We start from the raw sequence: 22,965 nt of genomic DNA on the forward strand, positions 1-22,965 counted from the left end.
CAATGCTGACTGTTCATACACGACAGTAATATATCGGCAATGTTAATGTCTGAGACTAGTTGCGCCCGTTCACACTAGCATTTTTTACTGCCAGACACTGAAAGACTTCTGCAGCGAGTACGGCTGTGCAGACGATGCATTGCAAATAGAGCGAAGCGTTGGTCATTGTTTACATGTCATACAATCAGCTGATACCGTATCTCTCTTCCACTCCACTACACTGATAACAGTACTGAACACATACCGCCACCCCGCCTGCCCTATAACTTTCATTACACCTCGTTAACACATATCCTGGGATTTTGTAATGGCCCCATTTCATTCTCGCTTAACCAAATTTCTGCTAGTGCAATTTCGACTGGTTGCAAACTGGAAAGATTGTAAATCGCTTTAAAATAGGTGGAAATTGTGTTTTAAGCTACAATATTTTCATTAATGATTATAAACAAACAACGTACAACCATTAATTTGTTTAAGCCTTACAATAAAAACATATGTTCTTATGAGATAATACTTACTTACTGTACAAAAATAAATCTCTGAACCAGTGCGCCCCAAAATTTGCGCCGCGGTTAGACGATAGTTTTTAAGAAAATACCATTTCGCGTGAAGAAAATAGCCATTTATTGTTACCTTTACGCTAGACTAGATTTATTACGTCATATCGAATTATTTCATTGTCACTTATATATCTACATCTCCACAAATTACTTAAAATTACTTTTATATTAAAACAACTAGGTATCAACAAAGGACATTGCTACTATACGATATACTTGAAATTGTTATCGGTGTAATAAACTACATTGAAAACACTCCTAAAAAGTAAGATCATTTTTAACAAGTGTACAAGTACATGGAATCGACCGCTCATGTTTTATTCTACAGTAATTCTAGTTGGTTGTGTCTTGGTAACTCGTTTTCCAGAGTGTTTGAGCTGGGGCACGAAATATATGCTTACCAAAAGGATAAATACGACGTCATTGCCGATCAATTTATTGAAAAGAACTTCCTATCAAAAATATCTTTTTCTTAGTGAATTGTTTGAAAAGTTGAACATATTAAGTAACTAACTGCAAGAAAACAACACAAATATATTAAACCTGTCAGACAAATTGATTTTTAAAAAGAAACTAGATTTGCAGAAGTCTATCATTGCTAAAGGTGTATACACTAGATTTTTCAACTAGTTTATTAAAGAACGATCTTACCAAAATGAGTGTATTGTAATGAATACCTCCCTATCAAAGATGCGATGTCAACTCTACAATGTGGGTATAGAATCCATTTTACAGAGCAATGCATCTAAACGTTGAAGAGAGTGAAAAACTGGTTGAATTCCAAACAGATACCATTAAAGACTAAACTGTAATATTAATGCACTAATTAAAGAAAAGCCTCATCCTTCACATAGAACTTTAGCAGAAATGTCCGATTGGCTTGTGTGAAACTTTAAACAAATATTACGAACTGTGATGAGTTTGAGTAAATATAATGTGACTAGCTAAACTGTAATATTTATGCACTAATTAAAGAAAAGCGTCATCCTTCGCATAGAACTTTAGCAGAAATGCCCGATTGGCTTGTGTGAAACTTTAAACGAATATTACGAACTGTAATGAGTTTGGGTAAATATAATGTGACTAGCTAAACTGTAATATTTATGCACTAATTAAAGAAAAGCGTCATCCTTCGCATAGAACTTTAGCAGAAATTTCCGATTGGCTTGTGTGAAACTTTAAACGAATATTACGAACTGTGATGAGTTTGGGTAAATATAATGTGACTAGCTAAACTGTAATATTTATGCACTAATTAAAGAAAAGCGTCATCCTTCGCATAGAACTTTAGCAGAAATGTCCGATTGGCTTGTGTGAAACTTTAAACGAATATTACGAACTGTGATGAGTTTGGGTAAATATAATGTGACTAGCTAAAGTGCAATATTAATGCACTAATTAAAGAAAAGCGTCATCCTTCGCATAGAACTTTAGCAGAAATGTCCGAATGGCTTGTGTGAAACTTTAAACGAATATTACGAACTGTGATGAGTTTGGGTATATATTATGTGACTAGCTAAACTGTAATATGTATGCACTAATTCAAGAAAAGCGTCATCCTTCGCATAGAACTTTAGCAGAAATTTCCGATTGGCTTGTGTGAAACTTTAAACGAATATTACGAACTGTGATGAGTTTGAGTAAATATAATGTGACTAGCTAAACTGTAATATTTATGCACTAATTAAAGAAAAGCGTCATCCTTCGCATAGAACTTTAGCAGAAATGTCCGATTGGCTTGTGTGAAACTTTAAACGAATATTACGAACTGTGATGAGTTTGGGTAAATATAATGTGACTAGCTAAAGTGCAATATTTATGCACTAATTAAAGAAAAGCGTCATCCTTCGCATAGAACTTTAGCAGAAATGTCCGATTGGCTTGTGTGAAACTTTAAACGAATATTACGAACTGTGATGAGTTTGGGTAAATATAATGTGACTAGCTAAAGTGCAATATTTATGCACTAATTAAAGAAAAGCGTCATCCTTCGCATAGAACTTTAGCAGAAATGTCCGATTGGCTTGTGTGAAACTTTAAACGAATATTACGAACTGTGATGAGTTTGGGTATATATTATGTGACTAGCTAAACTGTAATATGTATGCACTAATTCAAGAAAAGCGTCATCCTTCGCATAGAACTTTAGCAGAAATTTCCGATTGGCTTGTGTGAAACTTTAAACGAATATTACGAACTGTGATGAGTTTGAGTAAATATAATGTGACTAGCTCAACTGTAAAATTATGCACTAATTCAAGAAAAGCGTCAATCTTCGCTTAGAACTTTAGCAGAAATGTCCGATTGGCTTGTGTGAAACTTTAAACGAATATTACGAACTGTGATGAGTTTGAGTAAATATAATGTGACTAGCTAAACTGTAATATTTATGCACTAATTAAAGAAAAGCGTCATCCTTCGCATAGAACTTTAGCAGAAATGTCCGATTGGCTTGTGTGAAACTTTAAACGAATATTACGAACTGTGATGAGTTTGGGTAAATATAATGTGACTAGCTAAAGTGCAATATTTATGCACTAATTAAAGAAAAGCGTCATCCTTCGCATAGAACTTTAGCAGAAATTTCCGATTGGCTTGTGTGAAACTTTAAACGAATATTACGAACTGTGATGAGTTTGAGTAAATATAATGTGACTAGCTAAAGTGCAATATTTATGCACTAATTAAAGAAAAGCGTCATCCTTCGCATAGAACTTTAGCAGAAATGTCCGATTGGCTTGTGTGAAACTTTAAACGAATATTACGAACTGTGATGAGTTTGGGTAAATATAATGTGACTAGCTAAAGTGCAATATTTATGCACTAATTAAAGAAAAGCGTCATCCTTCGCATAGAACTTTAGCAGAAATGTCCGATTGGCTTGTGTGAAACTTTAAACGAATATTACGAACTGTGATGAGTTTGGGTATATATAATGTGACTAGCTAAAGTGCAATATTTATGCACTAATTAAAGAAAAGCGTCATCCTCCGCATAGAACTTTAGCAGAAATGTCTGATTGGCTTGTGTGAAACTTTAAACGAATATTACGAACTGTGATGAGTTTGGGTATATATTATGTGACTAGCTAAACTGTAATATGTATGCACTAATTAAAGAAAAGCCTCATCCTTCGCATAGAACTTTAGCAGAAATGTCTGATTGGCTTGTGTGAAACTTTAAACGAATATTACGAACTGTGATGAGTTTGGGTATATATTATGTGACTAGCTAAACTGTAATATTTATGCACTAATTAAAGAAAAGCGTCATCCTTCGCATAGAACTTTAGCAGAAATTTCCGATTGGCTTGTGTGAAACTTTAAACGAATATTACGAACTGTGATGAGTTTGAGTAAATATAATGTGACTAGCTAAACTGTAATATTTATGCACTAATTAAAGAAAAGCGTCATCCTTCGCATAGAACTTTAGCAGAAATGTCCGATTGGCTTGTGTGAAACTTTAAACGAATATTACGAACTGTGATGAGTTTGGGTAAATATAATGTGACTAGCTAAAGTGCAATATTTATGCACTAATTAAAGAAAAGCGTCATCCTTCGCATAGAACTTTAGCAGAAATTTCCGATTGGCTTGTGTGAAACTTTAAACGAATATTACGAAACTGTGATGAGTTTGAGTAATATATTATGTGACTAGCTAAACTGTAATATTTATGCACTAATTCAAGAAAAGCGTCATCCTTCGCATAGAACTTTAGCAGAAATGTCCGATTGGCTTGTGTGAAACTTTAAACGAATATTACGAACTGTGATGAGTTTGGGTAAATATAATGTGACTAGCTAAAGTGCAATATTTATGCACTAATTAAAGAAAAGCGTCATCCTTCGCATAGAACTTTAGCAGAAATGTCCGAATTGGCTTGTGTGAAACTTTAAACGAATATTACGAACTGTGATGAGTTTGGGTATATATTACGTGACTAGCTAAACTGTAATATGTATGCACTAATTCAAGAAAAGCGTCATCCTTCGCATAGAACTTTAGCAGAAATGTCCGATTGGCTTGTGTGAAACTTTAAACGAATATTACGAACTGTGATGAGTTTGGGTATATATTATGTGACTAGCTAAACTGTAATATTTATGCACTAATTAAAGAAAAGCGTCATCCTTCGCATAGAACTTTAGCAGAAATTTCCGATTGGCTTGTGTGAAACTTTAAACGAATATTACGAACTGTGATGAGTTTGAGTAAATATAATGTGACTAGCTAAACTGTAATATTTATGCACTAATTAAAGAAAAGCGTCATCCTTCGCATAGAACTTTAGCAGAAATGTCCGATTGGCTTGTGTGAAACTTTAAACGAATATTACGAACTGTGATGAGTTTGGGTAAATATAATGTGACTAGCTAAAGTGCAATATTTATGCACTAATTAAAGAAAAGCGTCATCCTTCGCATAGAACTTTAGCAGAAATGTCCGATTGGCTTGTGTGAAACTTTAAACGAATATTACGAACTGTGATGAGTTTGGGTATATATATTATGTGACTAGCTAAAGTGCAATATTTATGCACTAATTAAAGAAAAGCGTCATCCTTCGCATAGAACTTTAGCAGAAATTTCCGATTGGCTTGTGTGAAACTTTAAACGAATATTACGAACTGTGATGAGTTTGAGTAAATATAATGTGACTAGCTAACTATAATATTTATGCACTAATTAAAGAAAAGCGTCATCCTTCGCATAGAACTTTAGCAGAAATGTCTGATTGGCTTGTGTGAAACTTTAAACGAATATTACGAACTGTGATGAGTTTGGGTATATATTATGTGACTAGCTAAACTGTAATATTTATGCACTAATTAAAGAAAAGCGTCATCCTTCGCATAGAACTTTAGCAGAAATTTCCGATTGGCTTGTGTGAAACTTTAAACGAATATTACGAACTGTGATGAGTTTGAGTAAATATAATGTGACTAGCTAAACTGTAATATTTATGCACTAATTAAAGAAAAGCGTCATCCTTCGCATAGAACTTTAGCAGAAATGTCCGATTGGCTTGTGTGAAACTTTAAACGAATATTACGAACTGTGATGAGTTTGGGTATATATTATGTGACTAGCTAAACTGTAATATGTATGCACTAATTCAAGAAAAGCGTCATCCTTCGCATAGAACTTTAGCAGAAATGTCCGATTGGCTTGTGTGAAACTTTAAACGAATATTACGAACTGTGATGAGTTTGGGTAAATATAATGTGACTAGCTAAACTGTAATATGTATGCACTAATTCAAGAAAAGCGTCATCCTTCGCATAGAACTTTAGCAGAAATTTCCGATTGGCTTGTGTGAAACTTTAAACGAATATTACGAACTGTGATGAGTTTGAGTAAATATAATGTGACTAGCTCAACTGTAATATTTATGCACTAATTCAAGAAAAGCGTCATCCTTCGCATAGAACTTTAGCAGAAATGTCCGATTGGCTTGTGTGTAACTTTAAACGAATATTACGAACTGTGATGAGTTTGGGTATATATAATGTGACTAGCTAAAGTGCAATATTTATGCACTAATTAAAGAAAAGCGTCATCCTTCGCATAGAACTTTAGCAGAAATTTCCGATTGGCTTGTGTGAAACTTTAAACGAATATTACGAACTGTGATGAGTTTGAGTAAATATAATGTGACTAGCTAAACTGTAATATTTATGCACTAATTAAAGAAAAGCGTCATCCTTCGCATAGAACTTTAGCAGAAATGTCCGATTGGCTTGTGTGAAACTTTAAACGAATATTACGAACTGTGATGAGTTTGGGTAAATATAATGTGACTAGCTAAAGTGCAATATTTATGCACTAATTAAAGAAAAGCGTCATCCTTCGCATAGAACTTTAGCAGAAATGTCCGATTGGCTTGTGTGAAACTTTAAACGAATATTACGAACTGTGATGAGTTTGAGTAAATATAATGTGACTAGCTAAACTGTAATATTTATGCACTAATTAAAGAAAAGCGTCAATCTTCGCTTAGAACTTTAACAGAAACGTCCGATTGGCTTATGTGAAACTTTAAACGAATATTACGAACTGTGATGAGTTTGGGTAAATATAATGTGACTAGCTAAATTGTAATATTTATGAAGCAATCACTGGATTATTACAATAATATTTCAAATGTTAAACGCTTTGTGCTTTATTTACTTCCCTCTATACATTTACGTACACTACTACAAGTCCAACAATATAATAATAGTGTTCTTCTTTGAAAATCAGTAATAGTAAATAGTACATTTTATTAAAAACACGGTTTTTACTTGATATTTTATGATGACTAATTTACAATAGGCATACAGGCAAATATTTTACCGATGTGAATTATAAAGTCACAGTACCTTATTGTTATTCTTCATCGACTCTTAAAAGAAGGGCTGAGGGGGTGGGGCGCCGCGGAAGTTAGTACAGACCTAATGTGAGCCTTGGGTGCAAACAGTTTGGGAGCTAAAGAGACAAAAAATGTACAACCCTCGTTCCTAAATAGATTAAAGTAGTAACTAAGATCCTAATTTATGTAACTGTGTTAATTATTCCAGATTACTAAGGATACGAACAAGGCCAACAACATACACTGTTGAGTGACACGGGAAACCATTCATAAGTATTAACTGCCAAATATGATATTCATTACGCTTCTATTCAGCTTCAGTTCCATTCCCAGGCCATGCGACAGCGGCATGCATCAGTCGGCAAGCGACTCGTAAATTCCCTCCGTAAATAGCTATGATCTCACCGACTGAAAGAGAAAGTTCCAACGGTCGCAGCGCAAAGTGTTCAACCTCACTGGACTGCATAACCTTTACTATTCACTTTAATGTCGAAGGAAGTTTTTTGGCGTTTATTGCGGACTCGATACATACAGCCAGATAATACACACAGACGAGCGCGCCAGTTTGTTACAGATACCTTGGATTTTTGGCGTTTATTGCGAACTCGATACGTACAGCCAGATAATACACACAGACGAGCGCGCCAGTTTGTTACAGATACCTTGGATTTTTGGCGTTTATTGCGGACTCGATACGTACAGCCAGATAATACACACAGACGAGCGCGCCAGTTTGTTACAGATAGATACCTTGGATTTTTGGCGTTTATTGCGGACTCGATACGTACAGCCAGATAATACACACAGACGAGCGCGCCAGTTTGTTACAGATACCTTGGATTTTTGGCGTTTATTGCGGACTCGATACATACAGCCAGATAATACACACAGACGAGCGCGCCAGTTTGTTACAGATACCTTGGATTTTTGGCATTTATTGCGGACTCGATACGTACAGCCAGATAATACACACAGACGAGCGCGCCAGTTTGTTACAGATACCTTGGATTTTTGGCATTTATTGCGGACTCGATACGTACAGCCAGATAATACACACAGACGAGCGCGCCAGTTTGTTACAGATACCTTGGATTTTTGGCATTTATTGCGGACTCGATACGTACAGCCAGATAATACACACAGACGAGCGCGCCAGTTTGTTACAGATACCTTGGATTTTTGGCATTTATTGCGGACTCGATACGTACAGCCAGATAATACACACAGACGAGCGCGCCAGTTTGTTACAGATACCTTGGATTTTTGGCGTTTATTGCGGACTCGATACGTACAGCCAGATAATACACACAGACGAGCGCGCCAGTTTGTTACAGATAGATACCTTGGATTTTTGGCGTTTATTGCGGACTCGATACATACAGCCAGATAATACACACAGACGAGCGCGCCAGTTTGTTACAGATACCTTGGATTTTTGGCGTTTATTGCGGACTCGATACGTACAGCCAGATAATACACACAGACGAGCGCGCCAGTTTGTTACAGATACCTTGGATTTTTGGCGTTTATTGCGGACTCGATACGTACAGCCAGATAATACACACAGACGAGCGCGCCAGTTTGTTACAGATAGATACCTTGGATTTTTGGCGTTTATTGCGGACTCGATACGTACAGCCAGATAATACACACAAACGAGCGCGCCAGTTTGTTACAGATACCTTGGATTTTTGGCGTTTATTGCGGACTCGATACGTACAGCCAGATAATACACACAGACGAGCGCGCCAGTTTGTTACAGATACCTTGGATTGAAAATTCATCACTCATACTGACTCATCTATTTAATTCATCTACTGGATATATGAATGTTAGTAGTCTGACAAATTTGCGACAGCATAATCAGAACATTGTCAACGCATCCTTAATAAATCCAATTCCCTCTGGAACCGTAGTTGTTATCAGAAGAGCAATACTGCATTTTCAAACCGCAACCACCTTATTTTATGTATTATACTAAACGAGAAGTAAAATTAGTATATGCTTAATAATATAATTATGCACTTCTACAGCAAGGACAAAATAACCATGTTATTGATGTTGCCCCCAAAATCCAACTAAATAAAACACTTAAATTCGCCTATGAACAGGCAATGTTTGACTGACGAGTATTCAAATTGGTTTTTAGTGTATTAAATATTTTCCATTATATTAGGGACCTTTCGTGTGGATTGAAATAAAAATAATAACTATTCTTTGAGTGCAAATAGTTAATCTGATTATTTAAAAATTAAATTCATCTTAGTAACTTTCGACACAACAACTAAGTACATTCTTTGTTCAAGGCTCGTTTGGTTGATGGAAGGATTGTACAGATATAAGGATTTTTCAAGCATTTCCCATCATTTGATGATACAAAAAAAACAGCAACTATACATTTCAAGATCTGCTATCTGATATTTTACTTAGGTGGCTAACTAACCTAGATTACAGTTATGTAGTAGATTAATTATATTAATCAGGTGTTGCTGACTTTTTGTTATCACAGAAAGATGATAACTAACTAGAGATATTTTGTAAAACAGTGGGAAATGTGTGCTAAACAGCAAGACCCCTGGATGAGAGCTGTCATACACTGACATCCCAGAATTTAGAAAAATGTAATAAGTCACCACATCCTGAAATTTGAGTAGCAAGACCCCTGGACAAAAGCTATCACACACTGACGTCCCAGAATTTAGAAAAATGTAATAAGTCACCACATCCTGAAATTTGAGTAGCAAGACCCCTGGACACAAGCTATCACACACTGACATCCCAGAATTTAGAAAAATGTAATAAGTCACCACATCCTGAAATTTGAGTAGCAAGACCCCTGGACACAAGCTATCACACACTGTCATCCCAGAATTTAGAAAAATGTACTAAGTCACCACAACTTGAAATGTCAATCAATATAGTTCAGGGACAATTGTTTCACAAGATTATATGACGATAGTGTGGTCCAACATTAGTGCAAGAATGGCAACCATACCATACTCATAGGTTTCTATACACACTTTCCTGCAAAATCCTTAAAGAAGTACAAGAAACTACACACTCTAATATAAAAACGTATTTTCTAGGATATAAAAATTATATTCCTAGGTGGGACATTTTAGTAAACAAGTGGAATGGAAGATATTCAAGCGGATAAATTGAATTTCCTTACGACTTGGAAACGCATATCATTTTAAAAAGCTGTAACTATATGGTGTCCGCTTAAGCTTACACATAAAGCTAACAAAAGTTTTGTACCGCAATTTTATTATTTTATCTTAAACAATATTTTACACATTGTCCTTCGACTAATTACAATTCACCCACGTGAATCATTTGAAACTAATAAATATGTTCCTTTCACTGTTTGGTATAGTAGTAGTTTACTCAATTCTCAGATTGTGTAACTTGGCTGATTACAAGCTGATCCACCCAGCAATAAACCAATAACAATAAATGAGTCGCGGCGGATCAGACCTGACACGGGTTACCACACCTGTCCAATAACATCAGAACCTCTAATAGAGTCAAGAGAGTACTGAATATTACAGTAGCCAACATTTTACAAAGGTTCAAAAATTTAACTTAAGATAGCATGTACTACATATAGCTTATGTAACATGTCGTGTTTTAACAGGCTTCACTCAGGTTTCATACAAAATTTTAAATCTATAACTCATTTTATTCTCGAGATGTCCTATGAGATAGATAGACAGATAGACAATCATACATGAAATAATTCAGTATTGCTTGTACAGAAATGAATTGTCATACAAAATTTCAAGTCATTCCTAACTACGGTTTATACTATAGGAGTACCAGCAGACTCTTCAATGATACTACATGTCACCTACCAATGTCATTTAATGATGTATGCCTATAGTAGTCTTCAGCCTTAGAGTAACGAAGTAACTCTGTGCTTCAGTAATTGGAAATGATAATATGCATTGATTACTACTGTTACTCACCTCATTAATAAATTGCTAGAAAATGGAAAATTTCCTCAAGGCTGGAAAATTAGTAAAATCCATCCTCTGCCAAAGACAAATACTCCTAAAAGTGACCACCATTTCAGACCGATCTCGATACTTTTATCCATTTCCTAGGTTCTTGAAAAGCTAGTTACCGACCAAACTGTACACTTCATGCATGGTAAGAGTATGTTATCCATGACTCAATCAGCATTTAGAAAGGGACACATCACTTGCACTGCCTTTGTTGGAGATTTGTTTGAAGTTAAATCAGTGGAATACTGACTTGATTGTTTTCAGGAATTTGTTTCTACCAGTCATAAGAAGCTTTTGGCAAAATGTATCTCATTATGGATGTGGAGGACCATCACCAGATCATTACACTATGGATGACACATCTGAAACCATGTTGAGTCGCGAAGATTTGCCTCATTGCTGTGCTTGTACACATAATTATGTCTTCTGACTTCCCTAGATGTATAGAACATTGCAAACCTCGTATGTATGCTGATGGTTGTCAGCTGCACTCATCTTATGAGCCTAAGTTAGTAATGGAAGCCATATTTCGAATCAAAACTCACCTTAACACTATTTTAAAATGTCAGCCAATAGAGGGCTAAAAACTCAATGTAGGGTCATTCCAAGTCAAATAAACACATTTTAGATTAAACTATAACCTCAACTTTTTAGATTTTGCTAAAATTTGGTATATTCAAGAACGTTTCTATAGTACAGACATGTAAAGTTTTTTTAAACTCACCAAAAAGACATGAACACCTTTTACTGAAATTGCTCTAGGAGCATAGTTAACCTAGAAAGCTGGGAGAGGTGCCATTTTGTAGCATTGTTATGCTCTTTCCGTACTTAGTACTTAGTAAAGGGAAGTACTGCACAAGCAGGGGAATAACAAAAATGTCACAGGTCAGAGGAAAATAGTAGCGTTGGAATTGTTATAAACATCTTGTAGACTTTTTATGACTATACTGGTTTTTTGTTATATGGTTTTAAGACTTTTCAACATGCGCCATTTCATTTGTATAAAATCAAATAACAATTTTTGTTCTCTCTTATGTATTCCAGCCTATGTGCCAAATTTGGTATCTGTAGCTTTATTATTTCTAGAGATAATAATGTTACATAAAATACAGTGGTCCAAGTGCTGACCTAGAAAGTCGAGGATCCACGGTTCAAATCCAACAATTTGCATTCATATTTTTGCTGGTTGATTTTATTATATATATTTCAGGATTGAACTGTAAACAAATTATTTTACATTTTCCAACATTAATAATACAAAATAATAATAATTAAAAAATATATATTTATTTTATACAACATGAAAAATAAAACAAACAAGTATCCTTGTGGTAAATGTCTTGCTAATGTAAGTAAGTGTAGCAAGGCAGTGCTATGCAAAGGCAGCTGCAATCAATGGTTGCATTTAAAATGCACTGATTTAAGTAAAGAGGACTATGAAAGAATTAAAAAATCAATTATTAAAAAATGGTTATGCTCAAAACTGTGAGTTGGCAGACATTGATGAAGAAATTGAAGTGGAGGATAGGGTTTTGTATGTGGAACTAAAAGAAGAACTTGAATCCCAGGAACTTATTATTAAAAATCTGTCAGAGGACCTTGCTAAAGCTAATGATGAGATAAAAAATTTAAGTACTTATACCTTAAATCTTGAAACTCTAGTCCTTAAAAAAGAGGAAAGTATTGAGTTACTGGAAAGGAAAGTTAAGGAAATTTCTGAAAATAAGTCTGAATGCAAGTGCCTGAATAAATACAAGGCAACTGGTCCAAGAAGGAGTCTTCCTGCAAAACTATCGACCCCTGTCAGCAGTATTATGAATAAAAATAATCGTTTGGACTCAGAAAAAAATAAAGAACTTCCATATACAGTTGTAAAAAATAGAAAACAAAAACATGCAACAAATATCATTTTTCAGAATAAAGATTTAAATTTTATTTCCAAAAATCAATATGAGGTGCTGTCGGTGGAGGAAGAAGAAGAAGAAAATGGGCCAAAGGAACAGCCAGTACAAACGTCTTCAAGAGAGAAGAAGAAGCTCCTCATTTGTGCCGATAGTCATGGAAGAGACCTAGCTTGGAATCTAAACCAAACTCAACACACATATGAAGCTGTGGGTTTTGTTCGACCAGGTGGTCGTACAGGTCAAGTTTTGGACAACCACAACATCGAGGAGGAAAAATTGGGAGAAGAGGATGGACTAGTGATTCTTTGTGGGACCAATGACGTGGCAATAAATAATGCTCAAGATGCAATAAAAAACATTGAGTTGGTGCTAAATAAAATAACAAGTACTGTTTCCAAAATCGTTGTAGTAGATATACCAAGGAGGTATGACTTGGTGGAATGGTCCTGTGTTAATCAAGAGGTGAAAAAGACTAACTGTGCCCTTAAAGAAATGTGTAATAAATTCAGAGACGTGAGTTTGGTGGAGGTTAGTAGAGCTGAAAGACACTTGCACACCCGTCATGGTATGCATCTCAACAGAAGAGGGAAGATGTGGCTAGCACATCAGATAGCCAGAGTCCTGGACAGCAAACAGGAGCAAGAGACTTATAATGTTTCACCAACTCTTAGGACCGGCTCAGAGGAATCAGTAGCTGACGCCATGATGACGACGGAGATCAGCACTCCAACTACCGAGGACAGTACAACGTCATCGGGAAACTCTCCGCTCCAGACACCAACCCACAACCGGTAGGCCTACCCCAGTATTGCTCCAGGGACTTAAGTGTATACCATTTGAATGTGCAATCTATTAGAAATAAATTAGAGGCTCTAGAATTATGGTTAGACAAATATTGTTTTGATATTTTGACAATTAATGAACATTGGCTGGATAAAGAAGAATCAACACTGTATATACCAACTGGTTATACCTTAGCCAGCATTTTTTGTAGAAACCCACCATTAAAAAGAGGTGGAAGCTCAATTTTTGTAAAGAATTGTATTGACTTTAAATTGTTAGATATTGACAAGTTTTGTGTTGATTACTCCTTTGAGGCAGCTGCTATAATCTTGTCAAAGTTTAATGTCATTGTTGTAACTGTTTACCGCACTCCAAATTCTGATACCAACCAATTTTTCCATAGTTTAGAGTTTATCGTAGAATTTTTAAATGAAAAATTTGCAAATTTAAAACTTATTTTAACTGGTGACTTTAATATAAATATTAACAATAAATCTAATGAATGTAATTGTTTTCTGAACATACTTCGCTCTTTGAATTTATACTGTTTAAATGAGCAAAACACTAGACAAGAAGCCTGCTTGGATAATATAATAACAAACCTTAATGAGTCAAACATAGTACAATGTCAAGTGTTAGATCCTAATTTGTCTGACCATGCTGGTGTATCTGCAGTGTTTTTTGACTTGATCATAGTTGACAACAATAGTGAAAAAGTTTCAGTTTTGTTAAAAAGAATGCTTTCTGCTAATTCAGTCTTAAAGTTTAAGGAACAACTGTCACAATTTAACTGGTCACAACTTACGAAGTGCACCAATGTTAACCAAGCTTTTGACTACTTCTTGAAACTTATTTTGACAACTTCTCTTGAAGAATGCTGTAAAACTAAAAAAATTAAAAAAAGTAAATTTAAAAGGCCAAAAATCACATGGTTCACACCAGAGTTAAAAAAATTTAGAGATTTTATTGTTACCTTATATGATAGATATAAGTTATCGGTAGGGGGAGAAAGTGAACAACTGCATAAAAACGTTTATAATGAAGCAAAAAAATTATATAAGGCTAAAATTTTAGAAGGCAAAATATCTGCGAATGACGAATATATAAAGAATTCTAAGAATAAATGTAAAGCTGCTTGGAATATTATAAAGCTTGAGACCAACCGTTCTAAAGTTAGTCAAGAAGTACCTGTTAATACTAATGATTTTAATGACTATTTTATAAGCTCTGTTTCACTTACACCAACAAATAATGTTTTAGCAATTGAGTTTGTTGATGATTATATTTTAAGTTGTAACGGTGGGGTCAGTTGTTTTAAGTGGCAAAGCATTGATAACACTAAGGTGTTAAAGTGTGTCTCAAAGTTAAGTTCGTCCCAAAGTGAAGATTATTATGGGTTCTCTAACAAACTTTTAAAAGAAATAATCGATGTACTTGTAGACCCATTAACTTTTTTGTTCAATATGATGTTGGAAGATGGTGTCTTTCCTGAAGCATTAAAAGTGACCAAAGTCATTCCAATTTATAAAAAGGGTGAGAAATCACATCCTTCCAGTTATCGGCCAATCTCTTTGGTACCTATATTTAGTAAGGTTTTTGAAAGTTGTGTAAAGGACCAACTAAGTTTATATTTTTACAATAATAATTTATTATGTAAAGATCAATTTGGGTTTCTTCCAAACTTAAACACAACCAAAGCCATAGAAGCAATAGTAGAAAACGTTTTAGAGAATTTTGAAAATAAATTTTTGTCGTCTGCAACTTTAATAGATCTCACAAAAGCATTTGACTCCATCTCTCATGAACTGATTGTAAGTAAATTCAATAGCTATGGAGTTAGAGATTCTGAACTACAGTTAATTTCCTCTTACTTAAGTAATAGAAAACAAATGGTTGTAACAGGCTTGGAACTATCTGATTTTAAAACAATTCAAGTTGGGGTACCGCAAGGATCTGTTCTGGGTCCTTTTCTATTTATAGTTGCTGTGAATGATTTTTCATTCAATGTGCCATGTAAAGCAGTACTATATGCCGATGACACCACTCTTCTGAATCAAAGTAAAGATTTGAATGGGTTATTGTTAGAAGAAAATAATTCAATGATAGCAGCTCAGGAATGGTTCAAAGTCAACGGGCTACTTGTAAACAGTAGTAAAACTGAAAATATTGTTTTCTCATTGAATAAACTTATAAATGAAGGTACTAAACCCGTTAAACTATTAGGATTATATCTAGATAGTAGGCTTAGCTGGGAATGTCAAATAAATCAATTGTGTATAAAACTATCTAGAGTTACTTATTTATTAAGAAAACTAAAAAATTGTGTTAGTTTCCCAATGTTAGTTGCTGCTTACTATGCCTTCTTTAATTCCCATTTATTATATGGAATAACACTTTGGGGCAACAGCTCACAATCACTAAAAGTGTTCAAATGGCAAAAAAAAGCTATTAGGATAATGGCAAATATCTCAGGTAGAGAATCATGTGTTCCATATTTTAAAGAATTCCAGATAATGACTCTTCCATGTATGTACATATATTTTAGCTTAGTTAGTGTTAAGGAAAACTTAAATAATTATAATTTTAGAAATGAAGTTCACACCTATAATACTAGACAAAATTACTTACTTGATTGTATTTCTATAAAACTAGAAAAATCAAAAGAAAGCCATGTGTTTATGAAAATAAAATTATTTAATAAGTTACCAAAAGAAGCATGGTCTGTAAACCTTAGCAGATTTAAATTTATTCTGTCAAAATGGTTGAAAGAAATTGCCTTTTACTCTGTTAGTGATTTTTTGGCCTGTGATATTAGTACTTTAAGATTTTAACTGTATTTTTAAATGTCATCTTGTTTTTTAATTTATTTTGTAATTTTAATGTCTATGTGTTATCTATTTATTTATATAGATATATATTTATGTCTATGTTTATTAAACAGTCAAGATATTTATTCTTTAGGAAGATGCTTAAATATATAATAAATTTCTAGACCTTATGTAAAATATAAATAATGTTTATTAACTGTTTATTTATTTTGCACATGTATATATTTTTTTTTTTTGTAGAAATTGTATTAGATGAAACTGTATTTTATTTGACTTTGTCTATTGCCATGTGCTTAACGAAAATAAAATTCTTGATTCTTGATTCTTGATACAAAATCACAGCTAGCAGCTAAAAGACACATTTCTTGACCTATGTTTATAGAACACTTTGTTTCAAATCCTGTATACTATCAACCACAGAAGTTTGTGACACTCTTTTGTCAACACCCTGTATACCTATATATATATATATATGGTGTTTGGTCTTCCGATCATATGTTAGTTTGCTTATTTAAACGCATATGTGACAGATACGGCCAAATACAAAATAATTGAATCGGAAAAAGTAAGCGCTCTGTGGTGTAATGGTAGCACATTCACCCGGCAAGTGAGAGATCCGGGTTCGACTCCCGGCGGAGCAAGTACTTTTTGTGATTCAATGTTTATTGAAATTAAATAAGGCTATTGCCATTTATACAATTTAACGTAAATAAAAAGTCGTTTGACAGGTGTTTGGTCTTCCGATCATATGTTAGTTTGCTTATTTAAACGCATATGTGACAGATACGGCCAAATACAAAATAATTGAATCGGAAAAAGTAAGCGCTCTGTGGTGTAATGGTAGCACATTCACCCGGCAAGTGAGAGATCCGGGTTCGACTCCCGGCGGAGCAAGTACTTTTTGTGATTCAATGTTTATTGAAATTATATATATATATATATATATATATATATATATATATATATATATATAGGTATACAGGGTGTTGACAAAAGAGTATATATATATATATATATATATAAAACTAATATTTTATTCGCCCTTAAATGAGTTTGTTATATTTATAAAATAAATATTCAAATGTTCGTTGATTAAAAATGGGTTGTTAATGTTTTCACTATCATTTTAGAGTCACACATCCCAATGTATTCCTCCTCTTAAGCCTTTTACTATATTTCAAGACTCTTTTTGTTATTTTCTGAATGTTTGACCTAGCTTATTAGCAATTACCACTTAGCTTCCTCAGCCTTTAACATCTTTCTTTCCGAAAATACATTAATTGGACAAAATATACCATACCACTCTTAATATAGTTGTATAAAAGTATCACTAAACACTTCAGATTTTTTGTTTACATACATCTTTCTAGTAAGAACCGTTCTTCTTTTCCCTATTGGTCTAGTTTTTATTCCAATACATAGTTTTGATGAAGTTTTCTAAATGTCTTTTTAATTATTCAACTTTTATGATGGTTAATATCAATTTTTATAACAATTACATGGTGATTTCATATAAGAGGTTTCATAGTTATGATTTAACTAAAAATGTATGCCTTCAATATTAGTGATAAAATAAACAATACGTATTGAAGAACACTAGGTTTCTCTAGTGGCCTCCAATATTGTTCTATTATACCAAAACTTTTAAGATGTTGTTAAATTCTGTAGGGATTATACTTTAATCAAAAAAATTTGGGTTTGAATCACAACCAATAATAATGTAATTATTCCGGATTTTAAAAATAATTTGTTAGTGTTTTGAAAAATATATTGTCTTCATCCACATTTCTATAAGGCACAAATGATAATTATTTTACTACAATGAAAAGTTTTACAACGGATCATTTACTTTCTACTTTATTCCCCAAATTGTTTACACCCATTTTCATCTGCTGTCTACTAGAACTATTTAGGAGTGTGTAGTTTCGAATTGAATCACGTTTAATTTTTCAGCCTTAAGGCCATGTTCAGTTACTAAAATCAGGAAATATTAATGGAAAGCCCTATGGAATTTAAATTCTACAGTTTAAAAGGCTTTTATGTTGAATTTAGATATGTTAGAGTACATTGGTTTTATTATACCGTTGTGGAACAAATGCGGAACAAGATAGAACAAACTGTTCCACATGTCAAGATGTGGGTTGACGACTGATCGTGACAATTGGGTTGGCCACCTTCGTGCTTATACCGTCTACTAAGCACTACTTGACTTGTGTTTGTCTCCAATTTTTAAAATTTAAAAGCTCCTTAAGGACTCCTTATCAGGAGGTATTTCAACTACACTTTTATCAATTCAGTAGTATATGATACGTAATTTAACAAAAATTACAGAGTACATCTTTATCTACCCAGATCAAATAAAGAATACTTAGTGAAGCAACAAGACCTGTCCATTAATGAATTTTAGCTGAGAAAAGACAATCTGTTTTACATATTTGTTCCTCAGAATCTGGGCCCGTTTCTAAAGGAGAAAATTGTCCAATGGTTTAACTTGTCTGAACGGTGTCTTAACCCAGAAATATATATCTGTGGGTCCAGCCTCTATCAATACCATTCATTACAATAGCTTACTGCCCAACTTACAACTGCTTACTTACTTACTTAGCTTACTTTTTGTACTTGGTGGAGAGCAAAAAATTAACACACTACGATGTACAATTTAAACACTAAAATTAGTCTTTTTTATAAAAATGGTATTTACTGAGAGAACAATATTCTTACTGTGTGAGTGTATTGGTTCTTAATTGGTTTTACCTACATTGGTCATATTTTAAAAACTTATTCTTAAACAGGTCTTAACTAGACTAAATGTTTTGAAAAGTTTAAACTTTGTACCTTTATTCAATTTAAAGGTAGTTTTTCACCTAAAAAACACAGACAGTCTGCAGTAAAGTAAGCAAGATAAGACTATACTTTGTATGACATTTCTTACTTATTTTGACCAGATAATTCAAATCTTGAAGTTTGATAGAGTAATTATTGGACACCCTGTATGCTTCTAAACCACGTTTACAATAAGCTCTGTGTAAGGGTTTACAGAAATAGTTTTTGTAAACAAACCATCGATCACAAAATGATTCACACTGAAATGGAAAATATGTGTTTCTGCAACTATCGAGGCATGTTTCTGTTCCCTGAATCAATCACAGTGATTCGTTCATAGGCTCAAGATATTGCATATAGAGACATAAAATAAATAGAAATTTATAGTTTAGAACTTCCTGAATCCATGAGACCAAAATCATCATGCTACTTTCAAGGTAAATACATGCTTTATTACACAAAACCCTATTCTCCTATATTGTTTTTTTTCTAATTGAACATTTGGAACTCTAACATATAAATAAAATAGAAAGCTTTTTTATATTTTCTTACTGAGTCATTACCCATTTAGTGTATAAGGGTACACAATACAAAATTTTAAAAGTGTACAAAAAGTAATAAAGTAATAAAAATAAATATTAAGGCAACGTAAAAATTTAGTTTTATAAATATTTATATCACAAGTTGCATTTTATATGATGTTTAAGTTATCACTTTTTTACACAAAATAAACTAATAAAAATATATGTACAAAACGGGAAAGAACATTATTACAAGCGCAAACAAACTGAATGAAAAATGGCTTGACTTGACTTCACGACCACCCCTCCCCCTTCAAATATCTGTGTCACAGTAGCTAACTGGTGATTTTTCCACAATGGTTACGACAAGAAATCAGTCAAGATTTATAATTCATTGTATTGCAAAATTTTCATATAACAATATAAATATCGATTGTAAGGATTTACTAAAAAGGTTATAAAAAGTGTTCCTGTTACAAGTTTGGTGCAATAGAAAGAGGAAATTTTTTTTTCTTGTGTTGATATAGTAGGTAACTAAGCACTATGTCATTGTTTTGAAAACTAACCAACCGCATATAGCGTTTTTCACATTCTAGCCCAGTGAAACTTCAGCAAAAAGACATTCTTCGGTTTCGTTTATTTATTCTGTCCATTCAAAATCAATTGTAGCTCAAAACCTATTGATTTCTACCAAATGGAATCTCCTCTCTCTATAGGTACCAAAGAATTGTGCCATTCATTCAAAAAAGTTATTTTTTAGGAATAAAAGTTGACTGACATAAAACCTCTTTTGTAACATATAATAAAAGGGTAGACTATTTTCATTTCTAGGAATAATTTTAGATGGTCACAAACCATATAAGTTACTATAAACGTTTTGCTTGGTAAAACTTCGGACAATTTGTGTCAGTTTTTGAGTAAGAATGAAAATGTTGTGTTTAGTTATTAAAGAATATATTATTACACAAAAAGGCTCAAGTACTATTAGCCCGTTCCACTAATAGTTTCTTGTAAGAGATTTTTTATAAATTTTTTGGACTTTTCCCGAAACTTAATTGTTTTCTGTTGTTTATTTATTGATTTTTTAAGCATTTTTCTTTTGGAAAAACAACAAATAATGTGAAGTGGCTGAAGTAAATATTTATACGATCCTAAAGTAATTTCAGAAATAGTATGGAGTGCGATTTTAAACATTTACATTGAAATGAACCATCTAAAAAAGCGCTTTCTACTGGAAATAAACTGCTGGTAGTTTCTGTCCCTAACACTTATATAGGCTATGCAAATAAAAGTAGATAGCATTTTAAAATCAACTTACCCAAGCAGGGAGTTCATCTATTCTTGCCAGGATTACATCTTTTTCATTAGACAATGCAGAGGCCTTAGCAACATTTCTTTTCAGTTCTTTATTTTTTTTCCATTGATCTCTCATTACTGATAGAACTAATGGCCCAAGTAACCACGCTGGGCTGATGTTGAAATACCCAATTAGATAAATGATACCAAATGCAGCTATTTGTTTGGATGCATGTTTCAGAATGTCAAAAATACCACTACCGCCTACTTGTCTCACAATTTCTTTAGAAGGTTCCTCTTGTTTTGAATCAGCCATTATCTTAAAACAAAAGTTTAATTTAATTCAAAATTAAACTAAAATCAGCCACACTAAAATAAAAAGACTGCAAATACACTTTACCGGCTTAAAAACATACAACACAAGACACAACCGTAACTTCAAATTCAAAGTAATCCCTTCTGATAAGAGTAGGTTACCAACAACTAACAGTGGCGGAGTAGTAACTATATATCTTCACCCAATACAGACCTAGGCTAGCAGACAAGAACTTAACAGATGACACACGAAAAAAAATCCACCAGTCAGCTGTTCGTATCTTGCTAGGAATTATAAACATAGACAATAAAACCTAAATGATACTGTGAAACTTTATACATATGTTCCTATTTTAGGATATTTATTTTAATACTTACTTTGATTATATATACAAGACAGGAGTACGCCACACCATATATCACGTAACAGGCTTCGCTGAGGCTGCATGCAGATGTTCCAATATGTAACTCAATTAATAACATCAACATCCAGACCGCCTTCTCTTTTGTCATTCATTTGAAAACTAAATGGACCTGCTCTTCAAATACATTTCTTATATTCTTAGTAATAAAGTGTTCAATATTGTCCACTCACTCTATATTCATTGCACTGCCCTAGTCAATCTCAACGATAGCAGCTACATCATGTTCTTTATTAAACTTAAAAATCTCTGTAAGTAATAATTTTAGTCGCATGTTTATTTTTCTTATCACATTCAACATTACAATAAATCAGCTTGTGATCCGTTATCTTCACACCTCTATGGTGCAAAATACTCGAGTTAATGACGCCGGTCCTCTCGATATCAGCCTACCTGTCCACAATTACGTGGTCTAACAAGGTGGCTGAGGTTGCAGTCACTCTCGATGGCTCATTTATAAGTTGTATTGAATTTGATTACTTCAAGAGTCTGCGTAAATACCTGGCAAGTCTTCGACAGTAAATCATTATTTAAATCCCCTAAGCACATTACATTGTTTACTTCCATTGGCAGACCGAAAGAGAGAATGTAAAAAAAGCAAACATAGAGAATGTGTTTACACCTCACATATGGTGGCCTGTAAACCACACATACATCAAACATAACTCCCTCAGCTTTGACTACAACATATAGAGTTTCACTACTTGGGTCTACATCATCAGGTAATATATATATACCTAAAGTAGTAGTGGGTAGTAAAGTGGCGTTTCTGGCGCACTTTCCGAGCCAACAGTAAATCAAGGGGAAAATACTGTTTTAAAGGACAATAAACGAATCTGTAAATCAAACAGTAACTCACGAATGAAAAATTACCGAATCTATAGCTGTTTGCTTCTACTTTCTTGAGCAGCTTTAATGTAAAATCTCCATAGAATCAATCTATTGGAAATGGTGTCAAATCTGCTACGAATAAACTATAAATTAAAACTTATAAACGGAAATGATGGAATTTGCTAACAATCACTCGAGAAGTCGGGGAGAATGTGAGTAAAACCACATTCTTTTCACGAGGTTCATTATTTATCTTTTCCAAGTGTACTATAAAATCATCGAGGATTTCTGGCTTAAAATCGTAGACAAATTCAACATC

General features: G+C 33.6%; 1 protein-coding gene across 5 annotated transcripts in view; it reads right to left on the reverse strand.

Annotated features, from left to right (window-relative positions):
- The window catches only part of LOC124368643 (extended synaptotagmin-2), a 195,659-nt gene extending 174,037 nt beyond the window's left edge, over positions 1-21,622 (reverse strand). For 3 of the 5 annotated variants that reach the window (XM_046825880.1, XM_046825879.1, XM_046825881.1), the window contains exon 1: positions 21,101-21,621. In XM_046825880.1, the coding sequence (XP_046681836.1) occupies positions 21,101-21,394 (294 nt within the window). In that variant the 5' untranslated portion in view covers positions 21,395-21,621. Of the gene's footprint in view, positions 1-21,100 lie in introns of all 5 variants that reach the window. The other 2 variants (XM_046825883.1, XM_046825882.1) reach the window with 1 other exon arrangement.
- Between the last annotated feature and the right edge of the window lie 1,343 nt (positions 21,623-22,965).

Source organism: Homalodisca vitripennis, chromosome X, assembly GCF_021130785.1.
Source record: "Homalodisca vitripennis isolate AUS2020 chromosome X, UT_GWSS_2.1, whole genome shotgun sequence".
Taxonomy (NCBI): Eukaryota; Metazoa; Arthropoda; class Insecta; order Hemiptera; family Cicadellidae; genus Homalodisca; species Homalodisca vitripennis.